This window comes from Coccinella septempunctata, chromosome 2 (assembly GCF_907165205.1).
Source record: "Coccinella septempunctata chromosome 2, icCocSept1.1, whole genome shotgun sequence".
Taxonomy (NCBI): Eukaryota; Metazoa; Arthropoda; class Insecta; order Coleoptera; family Coccinellidae; genus Coccinella; species Coccinella septempunctata.
In genome coordinates, this window is record NC_058190.1 from 4119313 (window position 1) to 4147020 (window position 27708).

General features: G+C 34.6%; 3 protein-coding genes across 3 annotated transcripts; 2 read left to right on the forward strand and 1 right to left on the reverse strand.

Annotated features, from left to right (window-relative positions):
* The first annotated feature begins 118 nt into the window (after positions 1 to 118).
* On the forward strand, positions 119 to 8662 carry LOC123308082 (U3 small nucleolar ribonucleoprotein protein MPP10-like). Its single transcript, XM_044890624.1, has 5 exons — positions 119 to 284; positions 828 to 1663; positions 2054 to 2503; positions 8363 to 8484; positions 8568 to 8662. The coding sequence occupies exons 1-5, from the start codon at positions 214 to 216 to the stop codon at positions 8646 to 8648; spliced, it is 1560 nt and encodes a 519-aa protein (XP_044746559.1). The 5' UTR covers positions 119 to 213; the 3' UTR covers positions 8649 to 8662.
* Positions 8663 to 10723: 2061 nt separating this feature from the next.
* Positions 10724 to 12383, forward strand: LOC123307953 (Werner Syndrome-like exonuclease). Its single transcript, XM_044890457.1, has 6 exons — positions 10724 to 10912; positions 10970 to 11082; positions 11174 to 11395; positions 11609 to 11750; positions 12046 to 12147; positions 12204 to 12383. The coding sequence occupies exons 1-6, from the start codon at positions 10847 to 10849 to the stop codon at positions 12282 to 12284; spliced, it is 726 nt and encodes a 241-aa protein (XP_044746392.1). The 5' UTR covers positions 10724 to 10846; the 3' UTR covers positions 12285 to 12383.
* Positions 12384 to 15296: 2913 nt separating this feature from the next.
* On the reverse strand, positions 15297 to 25510 carry LOC123308250 (thyroglobulin-like). The gene is made up of 7 exons (XM_044890838.1): positions 25258 to 25510; positions 21622 to 21835; positions 18798 to 18874; positions 16397 to 16594; positions 15837 to 16005; positions 15703 to 15779; positions 15297 to 15530 (listed from the first exon to the last, which is right to left on the reverse strand). Exons 1-7 carry the CDS (start codon positions 25433 to 25435, stop codon positions 15325 to 15327), a joined length of 1119 nt encoding a protein of 372 aa, XP_044746773.1. The 5' UTR covers positions 25436 to 25510; the 3' UTR covers positions 15297 to 15324.
* Between the last annotated feature and the right edge of the window lie 2198 nt (positions 25511 to 27708).

Sequence of the window (27708 nt, forward strand, 5' to 3'; positions counted from 1 at the left end):
CAGTCATCTATGACAACTGACAACCCATAGAAAAATAAAATATCGTATCTATGGTACAACCATAGATGTATAAATTTATTTATGAGTCTATGATCATGTTTTAAAATTACATGTGTTCTTTATAGGTTAAGTTGTTTACATGTTGTTTAGTCAGAGTGTTTAGTTATCAGTTATCAGTTTGATGATAGTTTGTCCCCTATTTATTGATTCGAGATGCCTTCTGAAACAGTATCTTTTCAGAATTGCGAATTCCTTAAGATGATTCGAAAAACCGGAGAAAATAAGTAAGTATTGACAAGTTGAGAATTAGGTTACTGAAACTGACTCTTGTAAGGATCTTTGAGTTTTCGACCAAGAACTCTCTTTTGCATATCATATCTAGATGAGAGTTACATTAGCAAAAAAAATGTTAGGGCTCATTTGCAGCAGTTGTAAAAATTTCAAGACTGAAAAGTTTTATCACCTTGTGTGATGCGTAGATCAGGTAGGTTGTCTATGGGTAAGGTTTCGTTTGGAGTATCGCAGTCTTGTATAGCCGTCCATTTATTTGGTTAATATCTACTCTTTCTAATCGGACCAGTGTCAATTCATGAAGTGCTTTCATTTGAAGAATGGAGAACTTTTTACTGTTGGTGACTTACCTCATTGGCTCTCCAGGACTCTTGTTTCAAACAAACTTTCATGTTCCTAAGATCAGTAGCAATTTTTGCCAATGTTTTTTTTCAGCTACACCACATACTAACACCCTTTGTAGATTTTCAAAGTATTGATAGTATTGATTCAAAATTGATTATTTTCAACATATTTATATCTCCAAATTTTTACAGATCACATGATATTCCAAAGCTCAGAAAATTCTTAAAAACAATTTATGATTGCACAAAAAATGAACAGAAAAATTACTATGGTAATTCAAAAGCTCTTCCAAAATTGATAATTCAAAACATGGATACAGAACAAATATGGCAACAATTGGAACTTCAGAATGCAGAAGTTCTAGCCATAAATGGAAAAAAAATTGAGAGCTTATTATCTCCACAAGTATGCACAGAGGTTCAATTGTCAGAAAACGAAATGGATGAGGGTTCAGATCACGAAAGCGGTGATTCAGAATTTGAAGCAGAAAATGATCATATCTCTGAGAATGAAGAATCAGGAGATATTTCATTTGAAGAAGATGATATGGAAGAAGATTCCGTCCCATCACAACTCCCAAAAAAATCTTTTAAGAAGTCTGTTGTTGATGATGAGTTTTTCAAATTGAACGAGATGGAAGAATTCCTCATTTCATGTGAAAAAGAAGTAGACAAAGAAAATGATGATTCTGAAGAAGAAGATGAGAATTTATTCTTTGCTGAGGAAGATGATGAAAAGGAATATGAAAAGGCTATAACTGCGAAATTCAAAGATTTTTTCCGATCCAATGAGGAGAAAAATGCAAATGAAAATAAATCACAGGACGATTTATCTGAAGAGGAGGAAGGAAATTTACATTCAAATTTTGAGTTGCGTAAAGAAAGATTACAAAAGAAGATAGAAGCCCTTGAAAATAAAGCAGTTGCTGAAAAACCATGGACATTGAAAGGAGAGATAAGAGCAGACAGTCGTCCAGTGAATTCTCTACTTGAGGAAGATGTAGAATTCGACAGAACCACAAGACCTGGTGAGAAAATCTCCCTTTTCATTAACATTGTTCATATTTTATGAAGGTACTGAAGAGTTAGAATTATTGGGGAACATGGATGGTTCCGAGATTGACAGGAAAAAACAGTCAAAAATGATTCCAATTCCATTTAATTTTGAAAACCAATCCTACAGAATTAATATTTTTTTGAAAATGTTGTGTCGGTGGTATTTTTCCATGCCCATGTTTGATAGTTTTTCTGACAAATACTCACTCATTTATGATTCACTTTTCTACAATAAATAAATAAATGTTGCTCTAGGTATTGGGTTGCAAAATCCCGTAACATGCTTACTTGAAGCACACTGTACCACCAATATTAAATGACTAACTCTGTTTCAAAGGTAATCTCAAATATCTTCATTTCAGCTCCTATCGTCACTGGAAGCACGACACTCAAGTTGGAAGATATCATAAGGCAGAGAATAAAAGACAAAGCTTTTGATGATCCTCAACGGAAGACTGGCTTTGTGGAGGAACCTATTGAATTCAAGAAAAAGTTGGTCCTGAATCAAGAGAAAAGCAAAGAGTCTCTGGCACAAATTTACGAAAAAGAATATTTGGCCGCTAAAGAACCCGACTTAACTGAAAAAGAGGAGGACAGTGAACTTCACAAAGAAATAAAGACTGAAATGAAAGCACTATTCAGTCAATTGGACGCCTTATCCAATTACCATTACACTCCTAAGCCTGCAGTCCGGGAAGTGAAAATAGTCAAAAACGTTCCAGCTTTGAATGCAGAAGAGGTTGGACCTGTGGTAATCAGTGATGCCATGTTGGCTGCTCCAGAGGAAGTGAAACAGAAGAAAGAAATGCTGGGTAAGAAAATCTGTCCCCATAATTCCCCATATATTCGCGTCATCATGACTTAACAGGAAGGCAATCAATAAAATAATAAGAATTAATTCAGATGCGTACCACCCGCCGATATGAATATTGGGAATTCCCAACAAGCGATACGCCCCCTGATGTCAATTTTTGTAAATAAAAAGTTAATGCACTTTTGTTTGTTTACATCGAGGAAAGGAGAATATTATGGTGTTTCAATAAGTGTTTTCATAAAAAATATATCTTAATCTGTTGAAAATATCTTAATCTATCTCCTGACAATGGGAAAAGCTTAATGAAGTTGTCATAATTTGCATCCTTTGATCAAATCTCGATTACAACTTTCTTGTGGAGCTGTCAGTTTTTTCTATTTTCCACGATGAATTGAACGTTTAGTCAATTTAAGGACATATGTACCTCGTCTTTATAGCATATATGGTTTTTGTACATTTCAAATTGGTTACGAAGAATAGAAGGTGAATTGACTAACCTGGATATGAGGGGTTCAGAGCTGAAGTGAACCAAGTCCATTCAGCCTAATTTTGAGATGAATGGCTTAGAAGTTGATTATCAACAATTAATTCAAAAGTGACTTCTTTATTTATTAATATTCTTATGCAAGCATATGCTTACATTCTAACCTTTAAAAATCTAAAGAAGTCACATTTGAATTAATGGGTGATAAACAACTTCTAAGCCATTCATCCCAAAATTAGGCTGAATGGACTTGGTTCACTTCAGCTCTGAACCCCACATATATAACCTCTAAATGAAAGGTTTCACACAAAAAACAAATCTCTTTTCTCCAGAGAGTACTTTTTCCACCTAGTAAGTTGTTATACTGTAATGAATCCCAGTTTTCTGAGGAAAATTGGAGTTCATTTTAGTGCATTCCTTTCGTTTTAAGTTTCCGCCTTTGAAAATATTTTAATTCTCAAATATCCAGTACATTCATTCCGATAAGCAGAGTAAATGTAAAAAACCGTTTATCTGTGTTTAACGTTGTTTTTCTTGCATGCCGTTGAAGATTTCGACGTTTTTCTGATGTTGATATGCGATAAACTGAAGCTGACAACGTTTTTCATTCTTGCCGCATTCTGGAATTTTCAGATTTTTAACGTGTGGGGGGGATTTGCCAATAAAAACAGATTTTCCCATGCGACGGTCACTTTTACTTTTGATTCTTTGTTACTTCAGTCTCTTTTACTTTTTGATTTCTGCTCTTTTACTTTGACTCTTTTACGCTCCGTACTTTTCTGCGATTCGACGTTAATTGTGTGCACGACAAGCCGTTCAACAATTTAAAAATAATTTTGTGTTGCGAGTATCAGTGCTATTAGGAATTAATTTTTAGTTTTTCATTTGATTTCCGCGAGTGCCTGAAATAAAGGAGGTAGGTCCCCGCCTTTACCGTTCAGTTTCTTAATTAGACCTACACCGGTTACTTCTTTGACACTGCTGTACTGTATCGCTTTCTGTTATATTTTATCGTACTATACCCTGTTTCGCGAGTCTGACTATTCCCTTCGCTATCAGTTATGGCGCGTAAGCCCTTGGGGTAGAGAATAAGAGATACCGCTCGTCGTCAGTGAAATCCCGTAGTTGCGCTGAAAATAGACCTTTTCTTCGCTATCAGTCATGGAGCGTTAGCCCTTGGGGTAGCGAATAAAAGTCTCGAATAGATCCGCCCTGGTTGTGTTTCTTTCATTAATTACATCCCGATACCGTATAGCAAGTCATTTCACTTCGCGAGGTCATCCTTAGTATCCATTTCGTCAGTTCTGGTTGGCGCATTTTATTGAACAACCTTTGATTTTTTTCACTGCACCCAAGTATAAACTTTATAAAGTGCTCGTGACCGGATAGAATTTCCCGAATGTATGTTTTCATACCTACACATATCTCCGTTTTACATATAATCAGCTTCCGAAGGTGTGAATAAACTAGTACATAATTTGATTTTGACTACTTCGTTATCGCTACCACCCTAGATAACAGCGAACTCCGTCTCCGACTAGCAGGTACTCTGGTAGGTTTGCTATTCTTTCTAGTGAAAAGAATAGCTGGCGCTCGAAATAAGTTTTCTCCGAGGTGACCACGTTACAATACATATGAATTTGGATAACACTCACATAAAATTCATTCAGAAAATCATTTCCGATTTCCAGTTCAACTTGGACAAGTCTTCTTAGCATCAATATTGCAATTTCAGCCATTGTATATAATTAAAAAGGCTATCTATCATAGTTATAGCTCTCAATATAATCAATTTCTTCTATAATGATCGAGTAAAGAGCCAAGAAGTTCGGAATCAAAAAATATTGCTTTCTTTTATCAGCTGAATTCGGAATTTTTTCATAAATACTAATACTTCATAACATTTATCAACCTGAAATTGATAATAATTAATACAATGGAGGAGTTCCCTACATGTTGGCCAAACTAGAAAATGGTCTAAAAGGTCTACCAACGGTAAAGAAAAAGAAGTTGAACGTACCATCAAGGAGAGAAAGTTGCAATATTTGGGACACATAATGCGAGGCGAGAAGTACAATATCTTACGATTAATAATGCAGGGGAAAATAGAAGGCAAAAGAGGCGTAGGAAGAAGACGAATCTCATGGCTGAGAAATCTGAGAGAGTGGTTTGGATGCAGCTCAAAACATCTCTTTAGAGCCGCTGTCTCCAAAGTCAAGATAGCTATGATGGTTGCCGACATCCGCCGCGGATATGGCACTTGAAGAAGAAGAACAGGAAATGACTGCTTCCTAACGAAACCTACTTCATTCTTTCCGCAATGATCAAATATAATCATGAAATTCTACCAAGCTTTCTAGAGTTTACTGTTAAAGAGAAAAAAAGATTTTCATAACTTCGATTGCTGATTGGTTGAAATTTATGTTGGTATTACTACTTCTGTGACAATTGGCATGTTTCGTTGGCAAATGTCAAGAAGGAAAAAGTAATCTGTTAGGTTATGGGCAAAGTTTTGGTTATGTGCACAATCTTTCCTTGAACGCATTCTTGTTTTCTTGTATTTTGTAAGCTATACAGCACATTGACAATATTAATATTATATATATCAGTAAAAATGACATTTGCCAATGAAATATGTCAATTGTTATATGAAGTAGTAATACCAACATAAATTTCAACCAATCAGCAATCGAGGTTATGAAAATCTTTTTTTCTCTTCAACAGCAAACTCTAGAAAGCTCTGTAGAATTTCATAAATATATTTGATCATTGCGGAAAGAATGAAGTAGGTTTCGTTAGAAAGCAATCATTCTTCGTTGGTAGACCTTTTTCTAGGTTGGCCAACATGTAGGGAACTCCTCCATTGAATACAGTTTCGCCAAGCAATCTTCAAAATTGGGGAAAAACAACTATAAACTTGTAACGTCTTTTTCTCGGGGTACTCGAGCGCCAGCTATTGTTTGAAGGGAAAATAGCAAACCTACCCTGCTAGGTACGAGCCGAAGACAAGGTTCCTCGGACAACCAGTGAAAATCAAAAACAACGTACACAAATTATATTTGTCGACTCGTACAAGGAAACACAAATGGCACTGTTGTAAAATTCGTACAGTGAAAGACTGGCGTTCGCCAGCCAGAACTTAAGACGCACACTTGACGGACAGGTTATTGGGCCTCAGCCAGGTTAGGGGATGAAATACGACAGCACAGAATTACGACGGCTCACCCTTAGGCGCGTTCGGCACTCCCCGGGTATCCACACCAGCAGAGTGCTTCCCTAACCGTAGGGGTGAAACGGGAACGAACGGGAAAACTCTAGGAAGGGTAGCCACCCCAAAGTGCCTTCTGTACCCCCCGGGTATCTACACCAGCAGGGTACTTCATTGACTTTGGTGGTGGAACTCAGACTGTGGTATAGGAGGGGTGGAGATGGAGGCTGAAGTCCCAACACAACAATATATAAATGTATAAACAGTAGCAGAAGAAAACCAAACAAAATAAAAATAGTAAATTCTAAACTTTCCCTCAGAAAAAAAATGGAACAAAAATGGTAATTTCTCAATAGTAATTCTCAAGTAAGTAAGTAAGTTTTGAGACGGCGGGTGTGTAAGCAGTTGACACGGCAGATATAACGTATTAAATTCGGCGATTGATTAGAAGTGAAGTGACCCGCGGGGGAACATCTGATTTTATACCCACAGGGGGAGTGCGGAAATCAGATGTGCCCCGGCTGTCGAAATGCGGTAAAATTTGCGTCTTAATTTGGACCTATCTGTGCTAGCGAACAAAAAACCCGGTTATCTTCCAATTCAGGATGTTTTATACGGTGCGACATCGTTTTTAGAACAGAAAACGGAATAAAAACGGTGCGGAATGTTTACAATAGGGAATTCTCCTCAATTTGGGTTATCACTGCATACTGAATAATTATGAGTTTCATTCATGATTTTTTCAAATGCACCGCGAAAACTATTCAAAATCATACTTCAAATATGGGGTTTCAAAATTTAAATCGTTTCGTTTCTAGTTTACGATTTGGCAACAGCACCTACTAGACAATGAAAAGAACAATGTCCGATCAGCTTGTTTATAAAATAGCAGCTGTTGATTTACAATCCCGTACTTACTGGCGAGCTTCAACTGCAACCGGCCATAAAAATTCCATAAAATTTTACGACCTTCCTCGTTCGCCGCAGACTTCATAGACAGCCATCTTTGTCTATCTCATCAAGATAATGTATTTGTTGTCCTTTATTATCAAGGCATATTTCAGTCGATGTTGCCAACTTGTCCAATCGAAATGAAACGCTTTAAATTTTAAATACCCATTTTTATTTTTCATTTTTAAGTGTTTGAAATAATTTTTTTTTGGAAGCGGTTGAAATGGTTATTTCAAAATGTGACGTTTCAAAGCTATTTCATAAAAAAACATCAATTTCGTCAGAAGGAGTATTCCCTATTGTGGGAATGAAGTTATAAAACCGATCATGAAATAATTCTACGAGCGAGTGTACAAGATCAGTTACACATTTTTCATAATAAACTTCTTTGAATGAACGAAATATACTCAAATACAATACAACATTGTTTTTAACATAATCATTAATTAATAAATTTTCGAAAATTGAGGAAAGTGAATCTGAGATGAATGTTGAATTGCGCCTATAAGGACAAGTTTCTGAGAATTCTGAATAATAAAAATCCAACTCAATGTTATAAACTGTCAGTTTGCATAAAATAGATTTTGATTCGCTCTTTTTGAAATTTTCAATAAAATTGAATCATCATTTAGAATGTATGCTCTATAACTGAACACAAGCTTCCTTTCTTAATTTTTGGGGAAACCGAAGCAGCTCACATAATCGCCCTTCTTTGTTGAAATATACAGAGTGTTCCATCTCAGACGAGCCACCCCGTATATTTCTTATACCTTAGTGATTGGAAAAATTTCCCGAAACACGTGGAATGATTTTGTTTGGGAGACATCTATTGACGTTTATTTGAGTCTTGAATCAAGCAACCCCCTGAGCAGGGTCACTTAAACCCCTCAAAATTGAATATGGAAGAGGGGTTAAGTGATACTTCATTTAAAAGGTCTTGGAAAATTCTTTACAACAGTATACAAATGAAAAACGTAAATTTTATGAACCGTTTTCGCCAAAAATCAAATTTTTAGCTAATTTAGCTTGATTATTTTGGTTATTTTTACAATGTACAAGCCACTCACTCCAGTCTTTGGACAAAACAAATGTATATTTTCCATTCTTTGTTCTATGTTCCAAGATGATGAATGATTGTATATTTTTATTGAAATAATCGAATCTTTATTTCGATTGCTTTGAGTAGGAAATAATATCTCGTATTTTTATTACAGGTGAGAGTGAGCTTTCAAAAACGGATAAAAAACGCAAAAGAAGGCAGAAAAAGGCCAAACAAAGGAACATGAATGTAAAAAAGGATAAGAGTGATATAAATAAAGATCCGAATATAAAGAAGGTAAGTTGTACTTCCAAATTTTAAAAGTTTATACGGCGATTTTAAATTTTAATTGCAACTAATCAGCATTGTTCTTTTCACAGATGGACCAAAGTAAAAAGACATCAAAGTCTTCCAAAGCCTTTTTCGAAGAAATGGAGGAAAAGCAAAAAATTAGAAAATAAAAAGTTCTGGTTTATATTGTTGTTTTATTTACTTTCTATTCACAAAACGGTACATAGGCCTATCATCCCGCCCTTTATTGTAAGATTGGTCCATCTTCCGACCAATCTATATATTTATTGAAAATTCAAGTTCATCTCAAAGTCACTTAGTGCCGCAACTTACAAAAGCTATAAGAGGGTTGTTTTGCTTTGATCGTACATTTATTAACGGTTATGTATTTGCGAGAATTTAATACTTTAAAATTGCTTTTCCAGTTTGAATTCATTATACAGGGTATACCGGGAATAATGCACCAAGGTGGGCTTTATATCAAGACATTTTAATTGTCTGAGGGCCTTCGTTTAGGTTATACAGAGTGAAAAACAAATGTTGAGTGAAATTTCAAAGTTCAATAAATCTGGAACTAATCAACAGACTGATTTAAAATTTTGCAGTAGTCACCCTTTCCCCCTACCTCCATTCAACATTGTTGCAATTGACAGAATCAGAACCGGGGTAGAAAAATTTAACCTTTTTGTATATATCTTAATACCAGATCATCGTGTGTACTGACACCATAACACTTTTTATTATTTTATTTATAGGTAAAAATATTTTTTTTATTGTTTCAACTGTAATATATGCAAAATATTAGTTATCACTATATCCACGATTTAGTAATAAAAAATTTTGTTAAAGAATATTTTGTTTTTCCATTAACAAATTAGAAATGGAATGAATGGAAAAATTTAAGAAGAACTAATAACAGAATGATTGAACTATAAGAACAATAAATCCATCTACTTCTCGACGCTTGAGCACGTGCAAAACGGTGGTTTGTTTATTGAATTCAATTTATAGACTAAAAATTATTCTGTTCTTTCAAAAACTCTAAATAGAAAACAGCAAATTCGCACTACTTGATTAGTCGGTGACAAATTGACGCTTAAATTCTCGCCTTTTATTGAAACCTCTTCGCGATCGCAGCGCCTGCTATTTCCATGATTTTGGAGACACTTTTTTACTACTGCTATCGTTCTCCTCTCTACTCTCCTTGGTAGTTGGAATAAAATAAAAATAGGATTGAAATTTCTTTTTCATACCTGGGAGCATAAAACTGAAAATTTCAACAGAAGATCGTACAGGCGTTGAGCCGAAAGCTTCACTCTCCAGTTTTGATACCTTATATCCCGAAAAATAGTCATATGATCTTTTGTGTCCATATTTTCATAATAAGCTGCCATGGAGGTCAAAATCACAGCATACCAAACATTGAGGAGATTCAAACGAAAGCTTTGCTCCATTCAATTGATGCGAAAGTCCTTTGAATGTTTACATTATGGAGAGTAGTTTCCACTTCCCATTGAGCACACATTTTCGGTGAAATCTGAAATACTTCCTAACAATATACCAAAAAATCGCTACTACCCCACCTTTTGCATTCAAACACCTCTTTTTGATCTCGACGTACTGGACTATGCCGAATTGAATAAATTATTCAAAGCATTGTGGTAGGAAAAGACCTCCATGACTCAAAGATATGCCGTGTAAAAACGTAGCGCTTCGCTTGTATAAGCACATTTCGCCGAGTGAAAAAATATTTTAGTGACATTGACTTATAGGGCAATATTCGCTATGAAAAGTTTTCAAGAAAATTTCTTAACATCTGTTACAATAGAAGCTCAAATAAAGAATGTCAATCTCAAAAATTTCAAACAACACAACTTCCAAGCATTCAATTCTCACAAACAACATATAACAAAGTAGAAAGCAATTTTCAATAAATGTATGATATCAAATCAAAAGAACTCAGAAAGATTGAGTTCACTTGAGTAGTACCATTGAACTCTAAAGGAACTTAGAGTTAAATGAGTAGTACGTTTTTAATTTCCTCCACCTACAGTGACTATATACTCCCCTGGGGAGTATAGTGACTATATACTCCCCTGGGGAGTATAGTGACTATATACTCCCCTGGGGAGTATATAGTCACTGTACCTCCAACAGGCTACAAGCGCTAAAGGTGGCCAATGCCAAAGATAAAATGTCAATGGGTAAAGAGTAACAACTCTATGGTCTAATTGATTCAGCCAATCACAAATTTTGGCGGGATTTCACTTGAATGAGGTTGATTTCATTTTTTCATTCATTTAAAAAATTAGTTTAATTTCGATTGTAATTGCCGTTTCCGTTATAACTTATAGTAATTATAATAAATATGGAAACATTCCAGCCTAGAATGAGATTACGCTCTGCGGTAACACCTGAGGAAAGAGAAGCAAATGTATGAATCAGCTCATTAAAATATTCACTGTATACAATTATAATAATAATTTTTCAGAATAAGAAAATACCTAAAGTTTCCAAGGATACCCTACCTTATATTGAATTTATTGGAAAAATTGTGTACGAGACTGATTTGATAGGGTGTGCTATGGCTTGTGATGAATTATTGTATGTACTCGTATGTAATGAGAAAAATTATTTCTTTTCCTTCAGTTGGTCCTGTAATATATAGAAATGTTAACTTCTGGTAATTTCACAGGAAAGTTGCGAAACAAAGTGAAGAAATATTAGTTATTGGATTTGATATGGAATGGCCTTTCAGCTTCAAAACAGGGCCTGGAAAAACTGCATTAATACAAATTTCACCAAATTTAGACATAACATATCTCTTACATGTAAGTGAAATGAAAAATTTACCAGCAGGTTTATGTGAGCTTTTGGCTCATCCAAAAATTCGGTTGACAGGTAACAATATTAAAAAGTAAGTTAATTTTGTCGAGAAAGACAATTCTCACTTTGCAAAAAATATCATTTTCCTACTTCTTTGGGATTCTTTATTTTTATTGTTATAATTTCGAATGGTTATATGATGAACAAGTTTATCAATTAATTCAAGTAGGAAATTATTTAGATGAAAATTATGTTGTTTATTATTTAAACCAATTAGAGGAAACAGTAGGGCGATTTGTTTCAGTGACATAAGAAAGCTTGCCAGAGACTTTAAAGTTACAGATGTGGAGAAAATAATTGAGAATTGTATAGACTGTGGAGTATTTGCTAATGACGTACTATCATTCTCTAGGAGATGGAGCCTTGCAGCATTAGTTGAATATTTAGTAAGTTTTCAACTCTCACTAATTTCTTATTGATGTTTATTGCTGGATGAATCAATTGTGTGTATTGAATAACAGAGTGAGGTCAAGCTCTGATTCGCTCCAACTGAATTCGCACAAAACGGAGCATTTTCTCACAATTTATGTTGTCAACACTATCCTACATTGCCAATGCAATGCAGATTTTGTTTTGGTTGTTTTAGATCCTATATTTTATATTTGGAATATAGAACAGTACCAAGAATAGAACCCTGGACGATTCCTGCTTTTTTTATATGAATTATTTTTATTTTTTTAGTTGAATATGAGAATCAGTAAAGACAAAAAAGTAAGAATGAGTAAATGGGGTGTCATACCTTTGAGCAAAGAGCAGATGATTTATGCTGCAACAGATACTTATGTGAGAATTTTTAGCATTCAAATTGATATCAAAAATTTAAATGACTTATTTTTCAGGCATCTTTAAAGGTATACCTTGAAATCAAGAAGTTGAAAAATGATCCATCCTTGATAGAAAAATTACCACAGATCGTTTAGATTTAATTTTGAACAAATTCTCATCCAAAACTTATATTGAATTTTACATGGTTTATTGACCCCTGCTGTACCTAATTCAATAAAAATCATAAAATTAAACACTTTTATTGAAACACACTACAGATAATGTAGGAATGCGCAGTTATGTTCGAAAGGTTGCGATCCTCAAATGTACTGAATTCAAAGCTTTTTGTCATGTACAAAGATTTTTCAGAAGATCTACTGACTTTTCTAATTTTAATAACATTTGAAAGAAAAGATTTTTCTATAAAAGGCTATCGAAGGCAACTCCGATATCTGTGTACTTTCTATGCTGGATACATGTGGAAGGTTAGGTTATTTTAGGTTGCAATTATATAAAGATTTAACATATTTATTTGAATTTTTTTCTGGAAAAACATATCACATATTATGTTCAAACTCATACTTCAGTTTGTACTACATAATTTTATTCTAATACATAGAAAAGATCGAAATTTGAGTGAATGATAAATTCAAAATTTTTTTAATAATTCAAGAAATTTTGTACTGTCAGAGTAGTCCCACTCCCAACCACCTGAAGAATCGGAAATTACAAACATGCTTCCCTTTTAACATTTACTGAACAAAACATTAAATCTTGAAGATAAATATGATAAATTCTTCGTAAAAATCATCTTTCATTCAATTTACGAGTTTGGTTCAGTAGTGAGGATCCCAAAAGTACCAAAGCAGTACTCGACAGCTAAAATATTACTCGCACAATTGGCAACTTGCGTTGGAACTAAATTAACATTATTGTCCTGAATTTTCAAATCCCAAATTCTCACAGTTCCATCTGAAAAAGCGCCGCACAACGAATTTCCATCTTTGCTCCATTGTAAATTCTTGCAATACGTTTCCCTGCACTTCATTTCTGACATAATTTTTCCTGTCAGAATGTCCCAAATTCTAATGCACTGATCATCGCTGGCGCTAACTAAAATTTTTCCTAGGGGATGGCAGGATACACATCTCACAGTTCCCTCACTTCCGTGTAATAGTCTTATTGATGCAGCATTATCTATCGTCCATAGCCTAATAGTTTTATCACAAGAACCAGAAATTAAATAAAGACAATTAGGATGGAAATCTAAACATATGACTGCTTGTTGATGTCCCACAAAAATTCTCAAGAATTGGCCATTTTCAATATTCCATAATCGTATCGTATTATCTTCGGAAGCTGAGGCCAGATAAAATTCATTACTACTTATTTTCAGGTGATACACAGTTCTAGTATGTCCTAAACATTCCTTGGCAATTTCGAAATTTTCATTATTGTAAATGCATATTTTACCGTCACTTGAACCAGACACTAAATAATTTTTAGATAAAGTTAGTGCATAAACTTTGGAAGAATGCCCATTCAATCTAACCGATTGAGAATTCGAGAATTCATTCAAACTATTAAAATTATGCAGAGTATTCACATAAACCAAGTTATCTTGATTATAAACAAACCATCCATGATATCTACTCAATAAACCACAATTTATTTGTGAAATAACATTAGAAACACTAACTGAATATATGTTTTTCGAATTACTATTCTCTAGATCTGCTGTTGCATTCAGGATTTTAAGAAATTTAGAATTTAAACAACACTCGTTTGGGATTAAGTCTGATTGCGAGTCCATTTTCATGACTTCACTGTTCATGACTTCAATTTCAAACCATGTTTGCAATTCCTGTAAAATGATGACATGACAATTTGTCTTAACAAAGTTCATCAACTGCTGTTTAGAATGCTCTGTTAACTGGAGAAAATATTTGTTGGATCTGAACTCTTGCGTGAGGTGATCTGAGCCATTCTCAGCAGATAATGTTTTTATTAAAACTTGAATGGAAGTGTCCTGATTTACTTTTTCTACATTGGCCAAATGACTCAAGAAGAAAGCTGCTGCTTTTTCAGGATGACCTCCTTGTAAAATATCCAGATATAAATGACAAAATAACGGTCCTACAAGTTGCTCCAGATCTGTAATGTTATCCTCTTTTTCCAGTTCCTTCATCCAGTTTAAGAATTTTGAGAAGTTTGTATCAATTATAACAGGATCACAGTTATAGCACCTATATAGAACCGAATTCGGGTTACTTATCTCATTTTCAAGAGAAGAGTAAATCTGCAGTTCATTTTTGGGAACATCTACTGGACTCAATATACTGTAATTCCTTTTCTGTAAGTAATTTGATACTGTGGTTTTCAGGATTTCGTTTTTAGAATGCTTTATTTTGTTTCCCCTTCTAATATCTTCCGAACTATACATATTTATTTATTTTTATCAGTTATAGTTGTTTATTTTTGATCTACTTTTGTTGAGGTTAAGAACACCGCTCATAGAAAGAAAATTATGATCGGTAGCGACAAGGTGCGATCGGTATTGGCCACGGAGTAGCTCTCTCATGTACGTTGAGTTCTTAACGCCTACTAGAATTACTACTACTACTACTTCTAGTAGGCTATGGATTATCCAGAGATATATCTCTGGGATTATCCGAAGTCCGAAATGCCCTATTGAAATATATTATATTATATAAATATAAGTTTTATCAGTCTATGATTTGAGTATAACCTAACCTAACTTATTTATTCACATAAATATTTACATTTATTTTCATCTTCAGGTGAATGAACAATGAACATGTACTATATAGAAGTCAAAATTAATAGTATTAATGGATTTTCTAAAAAATTCACACAATCAGTTGAAGATGTAAAAGACTGGCAAAGTTTCCACAAATCGCTTTCTAGCATTCAAAAAGCAGTTAACGTTGAACTTACATCCTTATTGAATAAAAACAATGCCAGTTCAAACGGTAAGTATCTCAGATTGGTAGTTATGCAGATCTAAAAGAACTGTGCTATATTTGATTCAACTAGATATCACTGAAGAGATGGATGATGAAGAATCAAGTGATGAGGACAGTAATGAGAATGAAAAACGAGTATATTCAATGGAAGTAGAACATAACAAGAAATTAAAAACCGGATGAGTGATGATATTAAATTTTATTTCAATCAATCGTAGTATTTATTACAAAATTCATTTGTTTGGTCCTCATCTACATTGTCCACTTTCTTATTTCCATCGCTGTCCACACAAAATCTTTTCACCTTATCTCCTTCCACAATACTTTGAAGGGGCACATAGTTACCATTATCACTGCAGACTAAAGAGAATGGCTTTCCTATTTGACTGTACAAGTCTGAATCATGAGCACAATCTAAAATACATATGTAGGGTAAAAGTGTGTATCACTATTTCAAAAGTATATATAGGGTTATTTTTGTTTATTGTTAAAATTTAATGTTATGAGGATTTGGAGGAATATTTTAATTGATTTACAACTATATTAGAACTTAAGTTTTTGGGGTTTTATAATCCTTCATACTCACTACAATTAATTTTTCCTAGCTGTTTTATATCTTGGTGGTAGGACATTTTTTCGTTATTCCTTTTCACACAGTACACTCTGAAAGAACTATTGTTGCAACATTTCAGTTCATTTCAATTTTTAATTACAACTTACGATGGGTTTTGTATTGTATATGGTCCATAACTACCATCATTGCCACAAGCTATTATCTGAATATTTGGAGAAGTAGTACCATATCTCTTCATTATCTCTATTAATTTTGTTTGTGCATAGGCCTGGGATTCACACTTTCTCAAATATTGGGAACCTTGCAGTTTATTAGCTGTAATACAAGTTGAGGAGTGGTCAGAAATATACTTACGATTGGCAAAAATTATGCACTCCTAAAAAGAGGTAATTAAATGCTTGTCGTGAGTTCAGGATATTGATGTTTTCTGAAGTTATTTCGTCTCTGTATCATCTCAATATTTTTTTCAATTATATAAACAACTATTATAGGAACGTATTCTGGTTAATTAATTTGGATAGCAGTAAGTCGCTAAAAATATCTTATTGCATCCTATGCTTCGGTTATTCAGGATCAGTAACCACCCTGTATAATTATTTATTTATTTAATGTCAACAATATATACCTACCCTGTATATGTACAATTAAACTGTTGGACTCATTGAAAAACCTTGAATGATTATTGAATAAACCCTTTTTTACTTACAGCATGGTAAGTATTTCATTGCACTTTCAGGAACTAACATTGATTTAGGCTCTCCGCTTTTGGGCTCTACACACCAACAGTGACCACTGTCGCATTGTAGTTCTTCATAATTTCCTTGATAATCACAATGGAAACTCACATAAGTCCTTTTATTGGGGTTTGAAGAGTCGAGAAGTTCTGCTTTTCTTCTACTGCAAGCTGAATGAGAATAAGATAATTTCAATCCTTAGTTTCAAAAATGTACTTAGATACTAAGAACTTAAGATGCCTATAGATTACTCTGACCAAAGATTATAGAGAACTCTATAATCTTTGACTCTGACGTGACGTAGGACCAGTCATAATGCGCATGATTCAAAAATCTAACATGTATATATATAGGATTCAAATTTGGACGCTTCCACGCAAAATCCTATTTTACATTTTTGTGCGTTAGAATAATCTGTAGGCAGCTTTAGACCTAAGAAAGGAACCAATTGAATTGGCAGATGGTGACCAGGTGAACGTCATCTGCCACTTAGATCGGTGTATTTTTTAAGTTAAAGCCTCTTTACACGCTCAAGCCATTTGCGCCCATTGAACTCAATAAAGTAATCGAGTTCAATATGAATATATGAAAATAATAATAGGTATTCAGATGCATATAAAATAGCATTTCAGATTTTACCGATGGGAATTATTTTTGAAAAGTTTATGATTTATGTCATTGAGATCGAACAAAAGTCCATTGCTAAAGTTCGACAATCATTTCAATTTTTTGTTGATAAATTTTTCCTTTGTTACACGATTGCCTGTTCAACGGATTGTCATTTGATCTTTTCATTCTCGAATATATGGAAGAAGCTGAGAATCAGTGAATGGACAATGGACGTATATACACTGCGCAAAAAAATTAACGCACATTCTGAAAATCTCAATTTTAATGAAAGTTAACTCTACATTGACTTTATAACTTATTTTTCATGTTCTTTAGGGAAGGTTTTGAACGAAACAATACACATTAAATGGAAGAAAAATTCAGGATATCACCGAATCTTATGTGAAAGAAGAGAAATGAACAATTTTCAAAATACTGAAATGCTGATAAGTGATTTAATACTTAGTATTTCCACCGCTTGCGTTAATTACAACTCGGCAACGACGGTTCATACTCAAAATGAGTGATCTTAAAATGTTCTGATCTAGCTAATCCTTCCCAGATTTCTCCGAGTTGGATTCCTAACTCATTAAGACTATATAGCTGGATGATTTTCTGAACTTCTCAGCCTTCTACTGAGGTTGTCCCAAACCTCAGACTCATCTGTGAAGAGAACTCTTTCTCAATCGGCCTCTTCCCAATGGATATGCTCTCGCGCAAAATCGATGGGCTGGGGTAAGAGCTGGGCCTCTTGCCGGGACACGAGGTCTTAAATCATATTCTCTGAGGCGATTTCTTATTGTCTGAGTGCTAATTTGCACCTCATTAGTTTGCTCAAGCTGAATTTGAAGGAGGCGAGCGGTTGCAAACCTTTGTCTCAACGAAGAAACTCTCAAGTAACGTTCTTGAATGGCAGTTGTTACCCGTGGTCTACCCTGTCCTGGTCTTCGGACATTCATACCTGTCTCCCTGAATCGCTGCAACATTCTGGATACACTTGTATGGGAAACTCCAAACCTTTCTGCAATTCTTGTGTATGTCCATCCTTCTTCTCGCAAAACTACCGCTTGGGCACATTCCTCTTCTGTCAAATTGTGTGTTTCGCGTTACATAGCGATCGAGTGTAGAAAATCAAACGAAAGAAAAACTACTGATCACTAGAATTGATCGAGAACAACTGATTTTAGAATGGAGCCAATACATTCAAAATCTGATATAGTATCATCTTTTTTTATTCCTGCTGGGAAAAAACATCTGTATTGAAGAAAACCGTTAAAAGTGGATAACATATGCATGCATAATTCTGATAAAAATAATTATCATTTAGAACACCTTCAGTTGTAGAATAAATTCGAGATTTCCATAATGTGCGTTAATTTTTTTTCGCAGTGTATTTGTCATAAACTGATACAAAATTATCGATTTAAAATAGATCGATATGGAATTGTTGATCAAATTTTGATTCTCTGTTCAAACTTTTCTGAGTCTGCAAAAATGAAATCATCTTTTCCTGAATTATATTTGCTGATTTCTTTAAACCTACTGTTACTTAAAACCGCCAAATAATTACTGATGAGGATGATTATATGGACAAAAGTATTTTCATGATCCTCTGCTTGGTAATACACACAAAAAATGTGAATTTGCTGATGCGAGTTGAACAGTTCCTTACATTGTAGGTGAATATTATACATATCACAATCATAATTCTAAATCATATGATTACTATGTTTTTTTGAAGTAAGATTAAGTAAATTTTCTTACCGCAAGTCATATTGGCGCTGTTTTCTCTGAAAGCATCTCCAAAAATCCTCTTTCCTTTTTTGTCATAACAAAAACACCTGAAATAAAAAGTGGAAATTATTGAATTCCTGATTTTAAGAGTACATCTCTCGTATTTATAATAGCATTAACATTTGAAAAGGCCCGCCGCTAGCTGTCTGAGCGCCCGCGTGCAAATACTGTTATGCCGCCCCCAATAGGGCGCTACATCAGGGGTGTATCCAGAGAGCAATTCTGGGGGGGGTAGTGGCAAGTTTTAGCCAGGGGCCTGAACTGATAATTGGAATTTAATTTTTGATCGTTACTGTTCATACATACACCACGGAACTGTTCGAATCGAATCATAGACAAGCGACAAGTTTCAATTTCGAATGCAAAATGCAACTGATCCTAGGGGGTGTATATTCCGACAAAGACCCTCATTCTGTTTTTATCTTTATTTTCGTAATTTTCTCTTCAAAATAACGTACCTACCTAAACTCGGCTGGTAGAAAGGCCGCAATTTGGTAACAGTTGGTTTTTTATGACATGCAATAATTGGCATAAACGATACGGCGACACTGAAAATATTCAACTACTACTACTACTACTTGGTTGTAATCTTGGGAAAAAGAACATCTGCAAATCTTTCTCGTAGAATATTCAACAAAATCAGAGATGCCGTAGGAACTTTCTGAATCGATGTTTCTTTCAGAAAATTTTTCCCGAGGGCGCAATTCGAAGTTCCGGGAGGGCAATTTATCGGATTATGTGAATTTTTCGATCTTGTTTTACGCCATAACTGGATCTAGGCGCTCTCAGTATTTCGCCGGGGGGGGGGGGGCACCTGCGGAACTTCGGGGGGCGGCAGTGTCCCTCCCGGAAATATACCTGAAAGAAACACTGCAAGTGAATTCATTGAATTCCGTGGATATACGGAAATTATCGATGTTGGCCACCTGTCCTCCCGATCCTTCAGAGAAAAAGTCTCTCTAAGGGGGATGGGGAGATCTTGCCGCCCCTAATGTTGAACGGAGTTGGAGAAATTTCAAAGAAGTTGGCAAAGTTTCGATCGCATATGGCAAAATTTCTATGTTTCTATGACAGTTGGCAAAATTTCAAAGCAGTTGGAGTTGGACAACCGCCCCCCCATTTTTTCTCCCCCCCCTCCGCTTACCATGTTGTTTGTCCCCTCCAAATAAAATTTCAATTTCACTGGATTTGCGCCCCCCTGGACGTGCCGCCCTTGTGCCGGGCACGGCTTGCACGCCCGCTTACGGCGGGCCTGCATTTGAATAATAATAATAGGAATTGATGGACGAGATACGTGCCAGCCTGCAATATAGAACAAAGGATGTGAATTCTGAAATAAGTATGTAATGGACCATGTATAGAGATGTACAGGGTGGGCAAAATTCGATGGGTTTTGTAACCGTGAGAGCTAGGGAAAAATGGATGGCAAGTTTCCGACCTCGATTTTCAAAAGATGGATAATGGCCAAAACCGCATCCCTCTATACTCCATTCACTTTCATTTTAGCACTCGGTTGGCCATGGAAATTTGACACATTTCACTCTGTATAGTACGTAAATGTGGGGTTAGGACGCTTGTCAAAACATTTTTGGGTTTTAAATCAACGCTATGTTGCCCGTTCTACGTAAAAGTTTCTGTTATTACGTATTTTATCACAATGTCGAATCTCTTCGGAAAATATGTGACGAACATAATTGGAGTTTATACAAACTGATTGAAGGCATACCAAATCCAGTTATTTGCATGGAAAATACAAGAGATCAGTATAATATCATAATATGTACTAGTTTTAGGAGAGTTAATGTTCGTTATCTTCATTGGCCAAAGTTTGAATACGTTACATCAGTTGTAGATTTCAAAAATATTAACCCGAAGATGAAATGAATATGATGCAGTGGTTGGGAATGGGCATCTCTCGAAGGAATTGGCAGATAATTACAAGAATGTTAAATTATTCAAGAAAAATCATCTTGCATCAATATAATTAAATAAAAGGAATTGAAGGCAGTTTCAAGTCAAGATTTCTTTCACCTTTGAACAAAAATTTCACATGAATAAACAATTAACAGGACAACTGGCGCTTATTTGTGGCTGTTCATCTTAATACATTGATATGTTAATAATTGGGTATTTATTGGTACCAAGACATTTACGATGTATAGGACAAGTTAAATGTAAAATAGAAAAATCAATTTTCGGGAACTTATTCTACGATGACATTCATCGAAAATTCTGTAGTAAACTTTTCGCATCAATTCACTCAAACATAAAATACTCAAATGCCAGCACTTTTTTGGGTCTCCCAATAGAAGGAAATTCATTGTCATCCTCTTCATTCACAATCTTTGTGATTGTGGAAATATTCAGCTGAAATATAATTCGTTTAGATTCAGATGAAACATTATATAAATTCTCTTACATTGAATATGTTCGCTACCGTCTGACATATTGTGGATTTTAGAATATCAGGGTATAACTATTTGAATGAGCGGACCTGAATTCTAAATAGCACTTCCTGAAACCCTGTCACTTTCGGCATTTTCGTAATAAAAATTGATATTAGTTGTGGCAACGGCGTTATGACATAAACGACAATTCATGAGTGCCAATCTCACTCGGTTGTACTTATAAAAACTTGAGAAAATTTCTATCTAAGCGTCGCGTAGTTCAGTTACGCTTCATAGAAACGTATAGTCGCACGTTAACAATCAAGGAGCAAGAACAACGAAACGGAAAGTGTACGATTCTGTTTTAAAGGACTGGATTTAAATGGTTCCTGTGCTTATTTATTCACCTTCCAGCACTTCCTCCTTTGCACTGTTTGGGGGCCCACGTTCCATCATCTTGGCAGTCAGGTGTCCACAATAATTCCAGAATATTTTCATTTCCTTCAATATCGGCATAGTATTTGAAACAAGAGCTTGAATCAAGCTCGCACTTATTGTTATCGCCACATTTCAATCCAGGAGCACAGGATTTATCATCATTGGGATCACAAGTTTTCGTCACTGTAATGAAAAAAACGGATCAATATACTAAATAATGGAGAAATCACTGACATACCGAAAATTGAGATTTTACGATAATAAATTAGGTGAAAATGGAGTAGAAGTACTCCAGCTGCCACTGCAACTGTCAACCGAACACGTCGGAAATATCAAACTGGAAACAACAATTGAAATATTTAACGCTACACTGTACTGATGAGTGGACAATGATCCAGAAACCGGTCTACAGTTGCGTTCAGATGTATTTCGAATTCTCTGGGATTTAGTACGAATGTTCATGACAAGCTCGCATTATTGGAACGACAATTATTGGGAATTAATTCCCAATAATGTCGTCAGACGACATTTAGTCAGGAAATACAGTTAAAATGGAGTACACAGTAATCCAGGTGCCAACAAGCCACGTTGGAAATATCAAACTGGAAGAAACAATTGTTTCTTCCAGTTTGATTGAATTGGTGTAGGAGTCTGCAGAGAAAGTGAGGTTTTGGTGCAGTCTTGGCGGGACACTACACTATACCGATGAGGGACATTGATCAAGAAACCAGTATACAGTTGCTTATAGATGTTTCAACACCTCTTGTATTTCCTACGCTCGTTCATGACTAACATCGCAGTCGCCGTCGAAATATTCTTATTTTGCATTTAACGGATTTTTGCGACTTGGAAATACAGGGCGATTTCAAAGATGAGGCTTTTTTTTACAGGAGTTACAACTCATCAGAATAAATCAGTTCACCAAAAATCTTTTACAGGGTGTTTTCAAAGGTGGCAGAAGCTAGAGGTCATCAAAATAAGTCATTTCACTACATAAAATATTCAAGATGGCTGAGCTACAACCCCTAGAAGTTCGACAAAATTTCATTGAATTTCAAGTACGGGACTGTGGAAGCAGAGGTGACTCCGGCATCCGAAAAACGAAACAAAACATAAACATATGGCTTGACGATGAATTGTTCAGTACTACCGAGTCTATCTGATTAGTTGCATCAGGTTACTTGAAAAATTTGGTTGTACGATTTGAGGTGAAAAAAGTGTAGAAAATTGAGACAGTTTATTGAATATGTGATTATATTGACAAAGTGGTATTATTGTTACCCTATTCCACCCCATGTTTACGACGATTGTTCGAACAAGAAGAAGATTGGGATCACCATTGTTAAAAAATTTATGAATAATTTACAGGAATTTTTGTCGGTTGGTATCGAAATGAGCAATTTCCTAAAGTCGTTTGTCACTGAATAATGGGGAAAATTCCATAATCATAAGTTCCATCCATATCATTCTTTCCCACGTAAACATATCAAGCTGGGCAATATTCTAAACGAAATCACATGGTTATATAGAGTCAACACAAGATAGGTTATTCCCATTGCTTTGCGATTATTCAGAAAACAAATGATCTAGGGTCGTATTACTAGGATCTATTTCAGAAATTATTTTCAATTTTTTTTTCAAAAATTGAAAGTTTTGTATAGATGATTTTTGGTGAAATGTTCTACATATTTAGACCAGTTTTACCTTCCTTTAAAATATGCCTCACCTTCAAAGAGTCCATGCATACAAGCTTATTTATTGGTAAATGGGTCATAGCTAAGGGAAGATATAGAGGACAATTTTTTTCAATTACCCATAACTTTCAAACTATCCTATATATTCAAGTAGTAGTTCATAGTGACATAGTAACTGAATTTTTTTCAGATCCGGCCTAGAAAAAATTAGTAAATAAGCTTCAACCCAAAAAAACGAACCTGTATATCAAAATTCCTCAAATTTGATAGCATATTCGAAAAAAGCAGAAAAAACTAGAGGGAACAAGGTATTTCTCGTACTTCCGCATGCATTTTAATTCTCAATTAATCTAGTCAAATCTGAATATTCAGACAACACGGTTGTCTGATTGAAATTTGAAAAAAAATTAAATTTCATTCGGTAATTATGAATTTTACCAATTAAATTAAATTTTTTGGTCACAAACCTGAAACACTACGAAAGCGGAGATCTAATTAATAAATGTTATCGTTTTCAGTGGTAAAATTTTTTGAAATTATCACAGATTAATCCAAATACGATTTGTTCATTCCTTGTGCGTCAAGTTTGTGACCCAATGTGAGACCTGATGAGAGTCTGAAGATTCAATTTAATCTTAATCAGGAGAATTACTGAATACAATTGTGTTTTACTTATGAAATTTTGGTTATTGTGTTGTCTGAAAATTCAGATTTGACTAGATTTATTGAGTTATAGAGTGAAATAATTTGTTCAACAAAATCTTCTACCTACAAACTAGAAATCTCTGTGAACACTTCAAGCCAAATTCAAAAATTCATAATTATTTTACTATTGGCATTTTTAACATTTTTACTTAAAATGATAGTTCAACTTCGAAGAATTGGTAGGGGGTAGTTTTTGATGCAAAAAATAAAAATCCAAGCAACGGGTATTTTTTACACACTTTTTAAAGTGACATGATAAATCAACTTCGAGGTATTGGTAGGGGGTAATTTTTGATGCACAAAATATTCCACCGTGTAGACCGTGTTCAGCTTAGCATGTTCGGAATAACCCATTTCTAACAAAAAACTAAGAGAAACAGGTATTATTATATTCTATATAGTAAAAGCGAAATAAAAAAACCGTTGCTGCCTTCACACCCGTTCTGGAAATTCCTGTAGGAGCAATATTTTCATCAGCGGAAGCAAACTATTGTTAATTTAAGCAATAAAAACTTATTGTATACAGGGTGAGTGGTGAGTCTTTGAGTCGTATAAATATTTTAACAGTAGATTCTTGAGGTCAACAGAAACACTTTTTTTCTATACAATTTTTTCTGATTCGATCCTGATAAATAAATATAGCCATTTTGAGTGTTCATGATGACCTGTGCCACCCCTGGAAAACAGAATTACCTTCTTAATAACTAGCTGAATCTGTGACATTACAAATCTGTGGATCTGTGTGAACATCAAATAACTCGAAAACGGCGCATTGTACGAGAAAATATGAAGAATACTTTCATTTTACAAAACGTTTAAATATTACTTAAATAGCGTGCGATTTAGTTTCAAGAGTTGGATTGTTTGAAATTTTGTTATTTTCATGGTACGTAAAGTTCATAATGAGAAAACTAGAAGGAGTGAGTGATATCTTGTGTTTGAAGAAGATTCATCAAATGAATGAAAAACTATATTCCGATAAAACCGTTTGTGGGACTAAAAATAACATTTTTTATGGTTTTTCAACATCCTGTTTCTTTTAAACCGAGTCGATTAGGGAAGAAAGGTATATGAAAACTTGATCTTGATCTTTTGACCTCAAGAATCTACTGTTAAAATATTTGTATGAGTCAAAGACTTACCCTCTATATGAAGATACATTAAAGGCTTTTTTCAAGAGTAGTCGACAATAAACTTAATACGAACCATCATTATCTTCATATTTGGCACAATAAGGAAATTTATCTGTATCCAGAGCGTAGTAATTCTGTCTTTGACCATTATTTACCATCAAACAATCATTCACACTGTAATCTGTCACTAATTCGTAATCCAAACTTCGCACCAGAACAAATAAAGAAGTCAAAAATAAAGGAAAAATCATATTCGAAAATAGATTTTCCAATGAAGCATGAATGGTACAATATTCTCCTAGATAGCTATATTATCTTTCCATATCTAGATATCACTCGGGAATCATTTTATAGTTATCTATGAGTATCTATACTTTTATCTCGTTGACAATTTAAGCGTGACGAAAATGTGTGGGAGGGTGCCAAAGATGCAAAAAAATATGTCAAGTGTACATTCTTTAGCGCGATTGCTTTTTTTCTTATTTTCAAGCTAATGATTCAAGAATAACGGAAAAAATATAATCTGATAGTTTCAGCTAGCCGAAACAATAAAAATTGGCCATAAAGGTCACAGACATCATTTTTCTTTTAAATTATCTTCTCCCCAGGGCTTCTTAACCTTCTTAACATTTATTATAGAAGTTGTAGAGTATCTATAACATTTTCTACAAATTTTGTCCGAAAAAATTTTTCTACGTTTGAACGTTTTTGAGATATGTATATCGCGTAAATGTACATTAAACTGGGTTATTTCTACATTGGCCTTGGTCTTTCGCATGTGTGGCTAAGCTCCTTGCCCTTATCGCCCTCTAACTCGGAAACTGTTGAGAGTATGAAAAATTGCTTAAAACCAAAGTTGTATAGAATTTTATTATCTACAACTTTCATCATGAATACAGAAACGATTAGAGGTACAGGGAGGGAGATATTTTGAAAAAATGCTTTGTTATCATGTTCAAACTGTCAGGTTAAGGAAACCCACACTGGTTAGTGTCAGACTAATGGGTCAACATGTCTGCAACACCGGTAGATTCGGGTGACTTGGGACAGTCCTGTAACTTGGGACAATTACCCCCCTTGCAGATTTCATTGTTTCTTATCATTTATGAGAGAAGGGACACACTTATAAGATTGTGTAGCGTCTTTTCGGTTAGTTTAACAATTAATTCCTGTTGAGTTTGCCGTGACCAGAGCTTTTGAATTGACAGGAAAAGTTAACAAATTCAGGAAAATAAAAGCGTTTTCTTATGGCCCTTATACTTTCAAAAGTGTCCTGTAGATGTGTTTCACTTTGTGCATGTGTATAATTTTTTTCTGGATACGTGGGATATTGGGATATTAGATATGTCATGAAACAAGTTGTTTACAATCAAACGGCAACACAGATCTCATTCATTTATTTTGTTGTTTCACAGGGTGACTTGAGACAATGCCGAATAGATACAAGCGGCGCATTGGCAGCAGGAAATATGCCGATTTTTCGCAGGATATTATTATTTACGTTTTTTCCACAAAGAAATCACCAAAGCATGAAAAAAATCAAAGTTCCCTTGTTTTGTTTCGTTTTTTTAGATTTGAGTTGCATTGTATTCACTTTCGCTGTAATAGGGGTTTATCATTTAATTTCCTTACCGAATTTCAACTATATAATCACAAATTCTAATTTTTCAAAACTATACACCGTCCCAAATCACTTATTCCATTTGAGAGTTGAGGAATCAATGGATTTTAACTTGTGTCCCAAGCCTCCCAACTCAGTGGGTGACTTGGGACAAGTATAATTTATTTTTTTTCAAAATTTATATCCGAATTCTGAAGCATGGTATGTATCCTAATCAATAGTCTGAGTCATTAAGCATATTCGAACCTCTTTTTCACATGAAAATAGATCACCGTTTTTGAAATATGACAAGTTGAATATCGAAATCGTCCCAAGTCACCCGAATCTACGGTATATTCGAGCAAGCTAATTTCAAATTCTTTACAGTTAGTAACATATTAGAATTAAATCTGTTAAGTACATGGTCAAACATTATATCCTCTACAGAAGCACGTCCCCTTATCGCAATACCCTCCCAACTTCCCTAATCTGATGCAGTTCAGTGCACAGAGTGAATCATTGAGCTGAATACCACCAGCAGAAAAACTCAGCACATCGCATGTCAACCTCTTTAATCTTACGTGGTCCGTGTCTCCTGTAAAATAAATAAATATGTAAATGACTTTCGACATTTCTGCCAAAAATTTCAATGACAGACACGCGACCTATATGTGATGTGTTGAACAATTAATACACTGCTCCACAAAAATTGAGGAAATTCAGAAATTTTGTGACCGTTTCAAAAGTTGCCGTTTCTTCTCTGAAGTTTTACTTTGTCTGAATATATCTCTGTTTAAAATATCCACAGATGTGAAGTGTTACAGCTAGTTATTCTGAAGATAATTTTGTTTTTAAAGGGGTTGCACACAGCTCATTATGAAAACTTAAAATGGTTATATCTTATTATCAGGGCTGAATCGGCAA